General features: G+C 54.3%; 1 protein-coding gene across 1 annotated transcript in view; it reads right to left on the bottom strand.

The window, feature by feature from the left end:
* The window catches only part of EDN3 (endothelin 3), a 32,726-nt gene extending 25,382 nt beyond the window's left edge, over positions 1-7,344 (bottom strand). Inside the window, exons 1-3 of the mRNA XM_040459748.1 lie at positions 7,255-7,344; positions 5,701-5,837; positions 1,463-1,523 (exon numbers count right to left, since the gene is read on the bottom strand). Coding sequence (XP_040315682.1) covers positions 1,463-1,523; positions 5,701-5,837; positions 7,255-7,344 — 288 coding nt within the window. The remainder of the gene's footprint in view (positions 1-1,462; positions 1,524-5,700; positions 5,838-7,254) is intronic.
* Between the last annotated feature and the right edge of the window lie 6,724 nt (positions 7,345-14,068).

The following is a 14,068-nucleotide window of genomic DNA, read 5'->3' as shown; positions in this document are numbered from 1 at the left end:
CCCGGGACCTGCAGCTCCCACCGCAGAGCGCTGCCGGCGATTAACGGCCGCGCGCCAGGAGGCTGTTATCTTTTATCTCAGGGTCTCCTGGAGAGCAGCATTTCTCCGTGGTCGCCCAGTGACACCTCACCCTGGCACAGACCGTCCTGCCAAGGCCCCGGGTGCACTTTACACTCGTGATTCACGGGCACCGGCAGGCAGCGTCTCCCTGCCTCTCCCGGGAGCTCGGAGCCGGCGGGTGTGGGCGGTGGCAGGGGAGCAAAGTCAACCCAGAGAGAGGCAGGTTAGCGGGTCTGGGCGGCCCGGCCTCGCCGGCAGCTCGTCCTGGACCTCCTGCCCAGCGGAGGGCTCCCGGCTTCCCCTCCGTTTCCTCCGAGGGCGTCCAAGTGCAAAGTACTGAGGGCCCTTCCCGCTCACCTGGGCAGTACAGAAGACAGGGCTGCTTTATGTTGCTGTCGCGTACCACCTGCTTGAGACCCGTGCCTGGGCACCCGGGAAGCTCTGACCAAAGAGTCGGGGAGTGAATGAATGAACGCTTCCCAGGGATTTGGGCCCGACTGCTGACCTCTGAGAACACCTGGACGCCCTTGGACCCCCTCCCTTACCAGCGTCCCCCCGCCAGAGGGAGGGACGACACGCAGAGGCAGGGCTCCACCTGGCACTGGGCACCTGTGCTGGACTGGGGTGCCAGGGACTCCCTGCACGGCCCGGGGACTCCCCGGGGACTCCCCGAATGGCCAGCTCACGGGCCAGGCCACACGGAGGGCACGGGTGGTCGACATAACACACGTCCCAGGTCCTCTGACGTTCCCCCCCGGGACTACTCCCCTAACCAGCTGCAAAAGTCACAAGGGTGTCACGACCTCCACCCGGCTCTCTCCCTCCGGGACACCAGTCCTCTGAACACGGCCACCGTGCTGGGAGGAAGCCCGAACGAGCCCGCACGCAGAGATCACACAGAGCAGCCAACGTGGAGAGAATCTGAGGCCTCACAGCCACGGCCAGTGCCAGTCACGGACACGTGAACGCACGAGCCGAGAGATGCCCGGAGCCCCAGCCTCCCGGACTGGCCCCAGCGGACCGGCTGAGTGCTGACCCACGGAACCCACGGAACCCACGAGCGCCACAGATGGTCGGTTGTGTGCACCACTCAAAGCTGCAGAATCTGCCGGAGCCCCCAGAACTGAGCTGATGCGGGAGCTTCTGGAGCCCACCCCCACCCCTTCCACGCTGCCCCGTCCGTGAGTCCCAGTCGAGGAGTGGGGCGTGGAAGACATCCTGGAGGGTCATTTGTCACCGAACAGGACAGATGCTTCGTGGGGGGCTCTGCTTCAGTGTTTGGGCCCCGTGCCTTGAAAATGAGGGAAACCCAAGGCTAGGGTTATCTTCTGTTCCCGCCGGGCTAGAACGTAGATCGTTTCAGCATCATCCTTTCCGTGGAATTAAAATATCCTTCGTGTACACGGTAAAATGACTTGGACTGAGGGATGGCTGGAGAAAGGGTAAACGAATCCACGAAGCAGCTAAAAAGAGAAAAGGGGTAGAAGGTGGTTTCCAGGTGTGCCCGGACCCAGGAGGGGTCAGAGCTGCTCAGACCGCTGGCTGGGTCCACTGCCCTCGGCCGCATGGCCCCAAACCAACCACCGGGGTGGACGTACCAGGCACCCGCACTGTAGGAGACCAGCGTGGCTCCGGCCCTGCCCTTGGAGGCTTCTCATCTACTTGATGGCACAGGAAGTGCAGGGACAGAGAACCAAGGATACAGGGTGCTGAGGCCAGAAGATGCCACGTCAGCTGGATGGTCCGTAGAGGGAGAATTTTAACTGATCCTTAACCAGGTCAGCAACCTGAGCCCCACGATTTGAGCGGGGGCCCACCGTGACAGTCAACCACACACCTGCTCTCCCCAGGGAGAAAGTTCTCCCCTTTTCTGGCCTTCCTCAGCCCTTCTGACTAGTCCCAGGAGAGCACCTGGATCCGGAATGTCTATAACCACTCTCACACAGTCTCCCTTTTGGAGCTGAGAGGCAGAGGCCACAGGCTTAGAGCCTCGGGCAGGCCATAGAATCCACATAGGATCTCTTTCTCACTCTTCTTTTGTTACACCGTGGTAAAATATATATAACATACGATTTCCCCTCGTAACCATTTTAAGTGCACTGTTCAGTGGTACTAAATGCATTCACATTCTTGTGCAGCTATGGGCTGGGCCCCTCTCCATAGCTCTTGCGTCACGTAAAACTGAAACTCTGTACCTATTAAACACTAACTCCCCGTGTTCTCTCCCCCACGGCAGACAAGCCTTTTGTGTCTGGCTTCTTTCACTTAGCACGATGTCCCCAACGTTCATTCCTGCTGTAGCAGGTGTCAGAATGCCCCTCCCTCTGAAGGCTGGATAGTATTCCCTTGGAGGTATAGGCCACACTTGGCTTAGCACCTGTTGATGGACACTGGGTTGCTTCCATGTTTTTTAGCTGTTGGGAATAACGCTGCCATGGATGCGGCTGTGCGAACATCTCTTCCGGACGTTGCTTTCGACCCTTCTGGGTGTATGCCCGTAGGCGGAGTCGCTGGATGAGATGGTAATTCTGTCTTCAGTGTCTTGAGCAACCTCCATACTGTTTTCCACACTGTCGGCACCATTTTGCATTCCCACCAACGCGCACGGGGGTTCCGGTTTCTCCCCGTCCTCGCCCACACTTGTTTCTTCGTTTTTGATTTTTTTTTGATAGCAGCCATCCTGGTGAGTGTGAGGCAAGGCGGTATCTCACTGTAGTTTTGATTTGCATTGCCCCACATGATGAATGATGTCAACTGAGCATCTCCTCGTGACGTGTCTATTGGCCTTTTGGATGTCTTCTTTGGAGACGTGTCTATCCAAGTTCCATGCCGATTCTTGAATCTGGTTGTTCCTGTTGTTGGACCTAGGATTCGGTGATGTCCTCACTGCACTTACCTTTACCTTTGTCTTGTATTTGTGGCAAGTGACGCCGGATTTTCCATGTGTGGTGGTGAAGAGAATTCCTTTCGAAAGTAATTTATTTAAGTAAAAAAAAAAAAAAGTAACCTGAATTAAAATGTGAAGCGGTCATCGTAAAGGTGGTTTGGAGACTTGGCAAGATGACGAAGCTGGTTTGCCGATAACTGAAGTCTGGAAAGATCTCATTAAACTAGGCAAGGAGGAGGGGCAGGTTGGAGGGGAGAGGGCAGCAGGGGGAGGGCAGAGAGGAGAGGGGAAGGAGGATGTGCCCTCGTGGTTTGATGGTGGCCGGGTGTGCGGAGGGAGGAGGGTTTGAGAAAATCGGGAGTAGTCTGTGAGTCAGTACTCTCAAGCTTCCTCATCCTGTTTCTGCTGGATTATCTGTCCACTTAATGGCTCGTTGGTGGATTCCTTAGCCATAACCTTGAAGGCCACTGTAGGAACCACGGGTTATTTTTGGCCACCCATCCTTCGTCCGTGTGCTCGGTGGGCCTGGGACTCCCAACGCAGGCTTGTGACTGGGATCTGGCCAATCAATAGATCCTGTCTGCTTGGCCACCGCGATCAGTTCAGGGCTGGGCGAGGTTAGACGAATCGGTCGGTCTCAGGACTTTTGCTAAAACACTTGAGAGAGAAGTTCTCTATTCACTGGGATTGTGGAGGAGAAAGGAAATGTACCCGCAGCTACGGGCAGCCATCTTTGCCACCTTGAAGAAAGACCTTGCCTGGCGGTGGACCCAACACGGAGGAGAGGGGAGCCAAGAGCTGGAGAGACTGGGTTGGTGTCCTGTTTGGAGCTGGATCTGTCTGGGCCTGAAATCCGTACTATCCCTACACCTTTCATTTGTAATAGCTCATCATTTCTTTTTTGTTTCAGCTTCCTTGGGATTCTGTCACTTTCGAAGGAAAAAATAATGCTGGCTGGAACACTACCAGTCCACCCGGACCTCCGGCTAAACAGTGTGCGAGGGAAACGGACAATTCACGTGACTCGATGGTGAGCCCATGGTGAGGGTTTCAATCACGGTTTTGCCCTTGTGACAGCTCAAAACACCTCATACTATCACTATCCCCATTTTCTAGATAAAAAAGGCTCACGCTTATAGAGGCTCAAAAAGGCTAGAGTGACCGGCCCATGGTCACACAGCTATTAAAGTGGCAAAGTCAGGATTCAGATTCGGTATTATCCAATTCCAGGGATGGAGTTCATGGCCATCGGGCAACTGCCTCTCAAACTCCTTCCCCGGGTCTATAATCATCCTCACTTTCTCCTGCGTATCGTTGACAAATCGTCACCTCGCCACGCGTCTAGCTTCTTATTCCCGGCCTCTCTGATGGAAGGTCACTCGAAGGACCCTGTTCCCTCTGCAGTGGACACTAATAAGTGGCCCCTCTCCTCCTCCAGTATCTGCCAACCCTCCCTGGTGGTCTCCACCACGGAGCACGCCCCCGAGGGGAGCGGTGTATCAGGACGCTTCCGGGATCCCGCCAAGTGCAGGGCAGGGTCGTTCCGTTTACTTTCCATCCACTTCTTCCAAGCAGGCAGATACGCAGCTGGATCTTTGAGACTGTACCTCTCACTTGAACTTGGATTCAGAATCCAGCCGTTAAGAATACTGTGACTTATCTAGATAAGCATCGCCTCCAGTTAGCTCTTCATGTGCTTTATGACTCTTTTGAAGATTGTTTTCTTTTAAATTTAGGGGATTTAACTAAGAGTAGCGTAATACATTATGTAGTTTTCCATTACCCTGGAGTTTCTTCCTCCTGACCAGCCTAACCAGCGGAAGCCTGGACTTGCTCAGAAGCCAGATAATTAAGTGCCTTTCTACAGCATCCAAGCCCTAGCTGGGCACCTCCTTGTCAGCATGGGGCTCATTGTAAGACACCCTGCAGGATGTACGCGGCTCCAACCTCCTTGTGTTAAGAGAGGCATTCATCGTGTATAAAGTTCCCACTGAAGTGAAATGCCCTGCCAAATTGCGTGCGTTGAAGGGCTAAAAGAAACCGGTTGATCTCATGAAGGAACCTGACAGTGAGTCTAGCAAAACCCGTTTAAAGGAGCTCCCAAATTTTGCCTGCATTTTCCGTGGTGGACGTTTGCCATTGTTACCCCTTCAACATCCTGTTCCACCAGGTCTGGACTATATCTTCCCTTGAGAAACTACCTCTTCCCACACTCTGTGCAGCTTGTGTGGGGCTCCAGGGCTAGGCTTATGTCTGTGGACTAAACAGAGCATCACAACACCTTTGAGACAGGCAGACCTCCGGAATAATAAAAATAATACATTTGTGTTGTTTTAAGCCACTGAGTTTGTGGTAATTTGTTCTAGCAGCTAGAGGAAATCAACACAACCTTGAATACAACGATTGGTTGGAGGACGGGGCCGTGAGCCAAGCCCAGCCCCATCAGAGCCAATGAGATTCAGTTCTGGGACTTTGAATGTTTTTTTCCGTGGAGTTGCTGAGCGAACCAGAGGGAAGCCTGAAGGTGCTGGCAGCCATCTCGTCACCACGAGGAAAAAGTCTGTCCAACACAGAGAGAGCAGAAGTAGAAAGTAGGAGTAGGGAGCTGAGACTATGGGTGGAGCCCCTGGGTCCAACATGGCACCCAGGACTCTTCACCTACATCCACCAGTACATTCCCATCTTTGTTTAAGCCAGCTCAACCTAGGTTTCTGCTACCTGTAGCCAAAAGCATCCTGATGTTTTGCCCCAACTTATCGCGACCCTGGATGGAGTAGCCTGTCGAGACAGCCGGTGCAGACATGAGGGGGTCAACAGGTATCAGCTGGCGATAGATGTAGCTGCCGATGGTTGTCTCCAGAACAGCAGCAGCACGGGCAGGCTCGTTGACCTGGACAGGGGATGGGAGGTGTCACCAAAATATTTAAAACCTGTCCAGAAGATCTGAGGCTCCACGCTTCTAGCAAGCGAGACACGAGTGCTCATCCAAAACCATTTCTTGTGGCAGCAGAAATACACAGCGTGGAGGGGAGGGAGGGCCGCCCCAACCTTGAAACAGCACGTTAGACCGCCATCAAATGCAATGCCAGCCCGGAGCCCCGTGCCACCCGGCACAACAACGTGCCCCAGAGGGACCATTTCCTGAGAGAGAGACAGAGTCTCCACCTTCAACAGCATCAGCCCTCGGCGGAGGCAGGTTTAGTTTGGGAACCCCCGTCCTACGCGTCGGGACCTGTTTTTCTTCAGCGACGCCTCCAACTCATACCTCCCCGAGCCCCTCCCAGGAGCCCCCACCTGGACCGCTCACCCATACAAACACACCCTCTCCACTTATCTCGACATGCGTGCTTTTAACGGGTGCCTTCAGTGCCTGCCGGAGGTGGGAATTTCAGGCATCCTAGTAGATTCGTGGGAGAGATGCTTTTGAGCAAGTTAAGTCAACATGCCACCACGCACCTGCCTGTTTTACCCACCTTGAAGTAGCCTTGACTCTTATCAGAGGAATTCATCACAAACTGTATCCTTCCTAAGCTCATAACGTGGTGAGTTCCTGTGTCTGCCCAACACGACCAGACTCTGGATATGGGGAACTTGGTTCCAGTGGCTTTCCAACGCCTTGATCTGTTTGCAGAAGAAAAATATTCACGCAAGCACTCTCCTCCATTCCCTCTGCCCCATTTGCATGAATCCTACCCAAAGCCACTTGAAAACCCAAATGCTGCCCCTTCTAGGAAGTTCTCCCTGATTTGCTTGCTTACAGGAAATACCTTCTGACCCTCTTACACCTGTTTATAGCCTCTAAAGACTTGTAGCAACACGTAACGGTAACACTCCTGGGCTGTGGAGCCAGACCTGGCTGGGTGGAAATCCTGGCTACCAGCCTTGCCAGCTGCGTGACCTTGGCCAAGTCACTTCACCTCTTTGAGCCTCGGTTGCTTCGCTTTTGAAATGGGGATAACAGTAAGAACTACCTAGTAGGGCCAATGCATGGATTAAATGAGGGGATGTAGGGAAACGACTGAATACGGGGCCTGACCCAAAATGAACAAGTATTTAAAAAGGGTTAGCCAGGGGCGCCTGGGTGGCGCAGTCGGTTAAGCGTCCGACTTCAGCCAGGTCACGATCTCGCGGTCCGTGAGTTCGAGCCCCGCGTCGGGCTCTGGGCTGATGGCTCGGAGCCTGGAGCCTGTTTCCGATTCTGTGTCTCCCTCTCTCTCTGCCCCTCCCCCGTTCATGCTCTGTCTCTCTCTGTCCCAAAAATAAATAAAAAACGTTGAAAAAATTAAAAAAAAAAAAAAGGGGGTTACCCGGCTGTAGTGGCAGCTATGGTTAGAGTTGTACTCATACTGTTCTCTCCTGGTAGATAAGACGTCCTTGGAGGACGATGTGTTTGTCATCTACGGCCACGACAGTGTATGTCACAAACATCCCCACACCATAATGATGGCGAGAAAGAGCGTTTGTCCACGAGGCGGCTCTGCGCTCCTGCTGGGCTCACTGGCGACCAGCTGGCTTCTGGGAGATCCAGGTTGACTTTGGGTGGGAAAAAACTGATGACCGAGGTCTGCTCCGTTTGCTACTCATCCTCTAGCAGCCCAGCCCAGGCGTGTCCTTCCCACGGCAGAGAGGGGCCTCAGAGACAGCAAACGCGACGCACAGACCCTTTGCAGGCCTCTGTCGATACCACGTCTGTGAACGTCCCACTGGCCAAGGCAGCTCCCGCAGCCAAGCTCTTGTGACTCGGAGGACACGGCCAGGCTACGGGGTCAAGGGCATGGTAAGGGAGGTGTGAAACCCACCACGGGCAGGGACCGAAATCCTACAGGAGGCATAAAATGGCACCTCGATCCTGAGAAATCGGTAGTCAGCGTTGGTTGACCTGAACATGAATTTGGGCCCCAAGGTGCAAAACGTGAGAATCAGCAGCAATTAAAAATAGAGGAGTGCGTAGAGTACAGGTGATTCATGGTCACTGGGGTCATGGGTGAGGAGGGCTTCCTCACCCGGCTAGCTGCATCGCCTTACATGGACATATTTAAACTTCCACTCCGAGGGTCAGAGGGAAAAATACCTGTTGGATTTGCCTACGTTCTGTGCTGTGTCACACTCTTGCCCCTCCTCACCTCGGTCTCCCTCACACCCAGGGACCGTCCGGGCTTGGGGGACAAGTGCAGGAACCAAGGGTGAGAGGGACCTGAAAACAGGTAGGGTGAAGGAGCAGAGACGGCCTGGGAGCGGGGAAAGGCAGGACAGAATCTGAAGGCGCCGCCTGATTCTCGAACGTACCAGAAGTTCAAATAAGGAAGGGATCCCTCAGAACTTCTGGAGTCGTAGCACAGACGCACTTCCTTCAGAAAGAAATTTCACAACCGGGTTTTTAATGAGCTCCACATTTCCTTGCGTAGGCAAGATTTCTTTCTAAAAGGACGAGAGAAGCCGCCTCTGCAGGACATCAGTTGAACAAAGGAGCAAAGCCGTCGAGTCTGGAAGTCATAACTCAAGTTCAGAAATGCAGTGAGGGTAGGATTTGACCTGATACCTTCCCAGAGCCGGAGAGCAGCGAGCAAGCTCTCCTGCCCGAACGTGGTGACGGACTGGGGCAAGAGAGGGAAACAGTACGGCCTTTTTTTGTTTTGTTTTAACCGTAGGATTAAACTCCTAGTTTCCAGAGGATGTCAACTGGTGTCACAGTGAAAACACAGTCAAAAGGGTTCTAAGTTTGTTCCTTTCATCATTCAACAACTATTTGTTAAGCCCCGACCAGGAGCCGGACGGTGCCCCGGATGGTGCCCCGGACGGTGCCCCAGACGCTGCCGTTGGGACTGCAAACCAGGCACAAGCTTCCATGATGCCCACGTGCAATCGGCAGGAAAGACAGTAAACGGTAAAAACACAAATAATTAACTAATGCGATTTGGGGTTGGGACAAGTTCTATAAGGGAACACGCGTGAAGGGAGAGCTAGAGAGTGACCAGGAAGGCAGGGCAAGGGACCCCACTTTGCACCGAGTGGAGAGGGTGGCACTCTGGGGACAGGCCGGTTAGCAGAAGAGCTGAAGGAGAAGGCCAGCCCTGAACAAAGATGGCGGAGCGTTCTGGACAGAGGGAACCGCGTGCGGGATGAACGTGGGGACAGTGACAAGGCCAGTCCACCGGTCACTCTTCACAGAGTCATCTGACCTCCCTCAGACCCCAGACCAAGACCGGTTGGCTCTCCTGGCCTCTCAGGACTGATCATTTACAACATTCTTCAGAACCGCGACAAAATGCCTACTTCTGGGATGGTCCGGTGACCGTGACCATGATGTTGCTAGAGGGCACTGGCCACGTCTCCCTGTTCAGTGCTGTGACCCCGTACCTGACACTTAGTAGATGCTCCACAGGGACACTCATGCCTTCCCGACACTCTCTCACATCATCCCGACGGCACCCCTACCCAGTGGGTACCACCATTGTCACCACAGCACGGATGAGACCGAGGGAGGAGAAATGACTTGCCAAAGGTCACACAGCTGGGAGGGGGTGGGGTCAGAATTTTAATTCTGGCCTGTCTGACTCTGATTCGTCCAGGGATGGGCACAGGATCCCGTCAGAGCCAATGACATGCCAGGCAACATTTGCCTTACACTTCATCTTTTTTCTCGAAAGGTCTCTACTGGTTGCATCTCCTCCCGTGTTCTCCAATCTTCTCAGTTCCCCGTGGTAGAGAAGCCGTCCCCATTCCCTGCTGTGGCCACCACAGCCCAGAAAGGGCTGGGAGATGCCAGGAGACGCTTACAAGTAGGAAAATGATGAGTTGCGTTGGCCTTTTCCTCAAGTTTACGAATAAGTGATCACCTCATGCCAAACGCTCACGGCAGGTACTGTCGTGTGATAGCTCAGCCCACGAGGGAACAATCCATGGACCACCAGCGACTAGGGAGCAGTGTGCCTGGTGCCTGGGGGTACGCAGAAGTGAGACACTTCTCTGCACCTTAGAAGCGTGTGATCAGCAGGGGAGATGAGGGAAGACAGGGAATTGCTAGACCACGACGCGGGGCGGGAGTGACGAGGGGCTCCCGGTGTCCGCGGTCCGTAGGCTGACGCACATCCTGAAGCCGCGAGGCCAAGTGTGAGCATGGCCTGCGGACCGTGCGGCAGGACGTCACACACTCATCCTTGGGCCCATCGCCGCCACTCCTCTGCCACCACTCACTCAATATCTCTCTGACCCCACAACGTCTCTCCTCCAAATTTTTGCCTTCGAAAGAGACAATGTCCTTTACACAAACGGAAACCAGTTTCGCGTGCCCTACAGAGAAAGTAACATAACATAAATGCAAGTGCAAAACAGCCCGATCAAATGTCTAACCAGATATGATTGTGTGCCAAAGGCTCTCAGCTCTTGGCTGGCCCTCTCTTTGTGCAAAAAAAAAAAAAAAAAAAAAAAAAAGCAAACCATCATCAGGGAGGTGTTCAAGGTAAGCTGACTGCAGAGGGAGCGGGTCCTGGAGGCAGAACCAGGGAGGGGCCTTATGATGGGATTAGTGTCCAGGCCTTGGCCCCATGGCCCCACGCCCCCAGAGCTATCTCCCACACACACTGGAGCCTGCCTGCGGGGAGCCCTGGGCCAGGACATCCGTATCCGGTTGGTTTTCGACGCCACTCACCACGCTGGCTATGAACACCCTACTCAGCTCTCCAAATCTGTGTCCTCCTTGGAAAAACCGTGACGACAGTGACCCCCAGCCGGCTCATGGGGCTGCTGGGAAGAGTCTAAGTGAGGCGACTTACACAATGATACGTACATCTGAACAGCTCTATGCTGGTGACAGCTTTGCTGCCATGCTGACGATGACAAGGGTGACCGGGGAGCCCCGCGAGGGGAGTGGCCCACGCTTGCTCTCAGCTTGTGTGTCGGGCACTTGGCCTCAGATGCTATGCTTACCCTTTAGCAAGGGAGGCGGCATGAGCCCAACAAAACTAAGGGGACTGATGTGACAATGGCCACAACGTCGAGCTCAGGGTGTTGGGCCAGGACAGTCCAACCGAGCCTGGGAATCAGAGAAAGCCGCCCGAGCTGGTGCCGGGGAAGGGAAGAGCAGGGAAGAGGGAACATCCTGGCATGCAAATGAGCAGGGCCGGCCAGCCAATGGAAGAGCAGCTCCGAGCACCCGCCCGGGGATCTCCACCCAGCCTCCCTCTGGGCCAAGGCCAGTGGGCCTCCCAGCCTCCCAGCGCTGGTTGACCTGCTTGATCATGGCTGAGGGTGTGGCCAGACCGGGGCCTGCGGGCCTTCATTCCAAAGGGCGGCCCCGGGCGCCCAGTGGCTGCCTCCACCCTCCATTCCCATCACCCAGTGAACCTTGCTCCCCCTCCTTGGGCTCCTCACTACCGCACAGCCACAGACCCTACCGCCAGGCACTCCCAGGCACGGACTCAAAAGCAACCCCAGGGTCACTTCTTCTGCAGAGTGTAGGAGTTATTGATAAAAGTTAAAAACTTTGATGTATCATGTCTGCTTCAGGGAGGCTTGGGGCACTTCAGGAGACAGTCTGAAGACAATTCCAGAAGACCGCCCATCTCAAAACCAAGAGCTCTACTTTGGCTCCCCAAATGCCTTTGGGACCAGCTTTCCACCACAGTACCGAGTACGAAGCAAACACGGGAAGGATGCCATTTACGTGGCCAGAAATGAAACCCAATAGACGGGAGTCAACAGAGTTATCTACAAATCATTGGTTATGATTAATAGCGATCATTTATTGTCTCTGCTGTGTGCCAGGCACCACAGTAATGAGCTCTTTCCCTATCTCCTTGCTCTGAACCTCCGGGTCAGCCACGGAGTAGATACCTTTCTGATCCCTTTCACCATCTGGGGAACTGAGGCACAGAGATTAGGTAACTTGCCTTAGGTCCTAAAGCTCAAAACAAAGGGAGGCCCTAGGCCAGCCTTGAGGTCTGTCTGACACCACACCCAGACTTCTTATCACGTTCTCACGCTTCCTCGTCTGTGGCAGCACGTCCTTGATGGAAGGGGAGCCCCTTGAGGGGGAGGTCCACGTCATTATCACGTTCATATCCTTAGTGTCTCTCGGTACCTGGCGGGTGTGGACATCCATCCACAGCTCACCAAGCGAGTTTGCTGAACTGAGCTGGCATCCACAAATTGGGAATGAGGAGTGCCTGATTTTGAGATGTGCTCTAATATCTAGGGTTCCTGTTGAAGAAAGTGGACCCAGCCCCTTCTCTAGGGGAGAAGGCAGGAATCTTCCGGCCTTGCAGGCCTGTGTGCCTGTTTCCAGCAGGAGCTGACTTGTGTTCGCCATCTTGGGAGCAGAGGCTGGGAACGTGCAAGGCGGGATCAAGAGGACCCTCTGGCAATGCCACCAGACCTCACGAGGGATCTCCAGCTGCCACCCCCTCCCCAACTCCCCTACTTCTCAGAAGCAAGGCAGACCACCCGGGGGGAGCCCACAGGGAAAGCAGAGATGCCACTGGTTTCTATGCAGGCCTGAGGATCCCTCAACTCCCCTGCAGACTGGAGTCTCTCCAGGAGACAGAAGGTGGGTGAGTCACAAATTTAGATCATTCAAAATAACCATGCCATTTGCCGTTGCCAATGGCCTGGTGGTTCGTTCAACACCCACGTGTGTGTTCGGCACAGGTGCCCAACCACCTTGGAGTTCCACTGCCTGGGAGAGAATGGCCCTTGATCACTGTGGGCTCGTTAAGCAAGATGATCGGTACTCGAAAGAAGAGAAGAAAGAACAAAGAGAAGGGCCGGGGCCGGGGTGGAGCGAGGAGCAGACTCGAACACCTGAGCTCGCCGGGCCCGCAGTCGGCATCCAGGCATTGGCGGGTGACGGGGGCACAGGAGAGCCCGCGACCAAGCAAGATAGGAACCCCAGACCCCTGAAAAGAGTCTCCAGCCAGAAGAGGAAGGAACACGATGGCAAAGGGCAGAAGCCCCGCCAGCTGCCGGGGTCACGGGGTGCGCCGTGAGCACCATCACAGGCTTGCTGGTGGCCTTGGGCCCCCATGTTTGCCTCTGTACACAAGGTGAGAAAACAGGAGCCTGCAAGACCGGGGCCTTCTCTGCCTCTTACCCATCCATCCATCCACTTAGCAAATCTACTTAAGACCATCCATGACACAGGGACTGTCTCTGGCACTAAGGAACAAAGTCCCAGCCCTCAAGATGCTTATAGTTCTATTGGGGGAAGATGGAGAATAAAGGACATGGAAGAACATAATTAGACTGTGGAATGAACTGGAAGGAATGGTGGGGCAACCCTGAGCAGCCAGGGAGGCCATTCACATTGGTGCTGGCAGAGACCGCTCTCGGTAGCTGATGTTGGAGTGGACCCCCAGATGGAAGGGTGCCAGATGTTGATGGGTCTGGGCGAAGGGTGTTCCCGGAAAGAAAACAGCCAGTCTGAGGATCCCAGAGGGGTGGAATCGAGCCCGGCACTTGACAAAGAGGAGGACGGAAAGGCTGAAGGATGTGCACTAGGTTTCTGTGGCTGCTGTAACCGATCGTCACAAAATTGGTGGCATGAAAGAAAAGGAATTCATTCTCTCACCATTAGAAGACTGAAATCAAGCTCTGAAGGCGGAGACTCCTTCTGGTGCTTTCTAGATTCTGGAGCTCTGGGTTGGGGTAGGGTAGCCCCCATCAGCCCTCACTCTGACCCCATCCCACCCCACAGCCTCTTCTTCCCCTCTCCTAAGGACAGGAGACATCAGATTTAGGGCCCGCCCTAATCCAGAATAATCTCATCTAACTTAATTATATCTGCAGAGATCCTCCAAATAAGGTCTCATTCACGGGTTTCATGTGGACATACGGTTAGGGGAGGGTCACCATTCAACCCACTTACAGTCTGGCGTCTGGCTCCCCAAATTCACATCTGTCCCACATGCCAAGCACACTCGCCCCACCCCAAATTCCCAAAAGTCTCAACCCATTATGGCTTCAACTCTATGTCCCAAACCTCATCTAAACACCATCTGTTCAAAAGTTCCAGATCTCGTGATCCACATGGTCTACACCAGGGAAGGGTGAGATGTTGCCTGTGATCCATCCTGGGGCAAAACTACCTTCCATCTGTAGACAGTACACCGGGAGCCCAGTTACCTG

Source organism: Herpailurus yagouaroundi, unplaced genomic scaffold, assembly GCF_014898765.1.
Source record: "Herpailurus yagouaroundi ecotype Mexico unplaced genomic scaffold, PumYag 246, whole genome shotgun sequence".
Taxonomy (NCBI): Eukaryota; Metazoa; Chordata; class Mammalia; order Carnivora; family Felidae; genus Herpailurus; species Herpailurus yagouaroundi.
The sequence above is the reverse complement of the archived record's forward strand: the minus strand, read 5'-3'. Positions and strand labels throughout refer to the sequence as shown.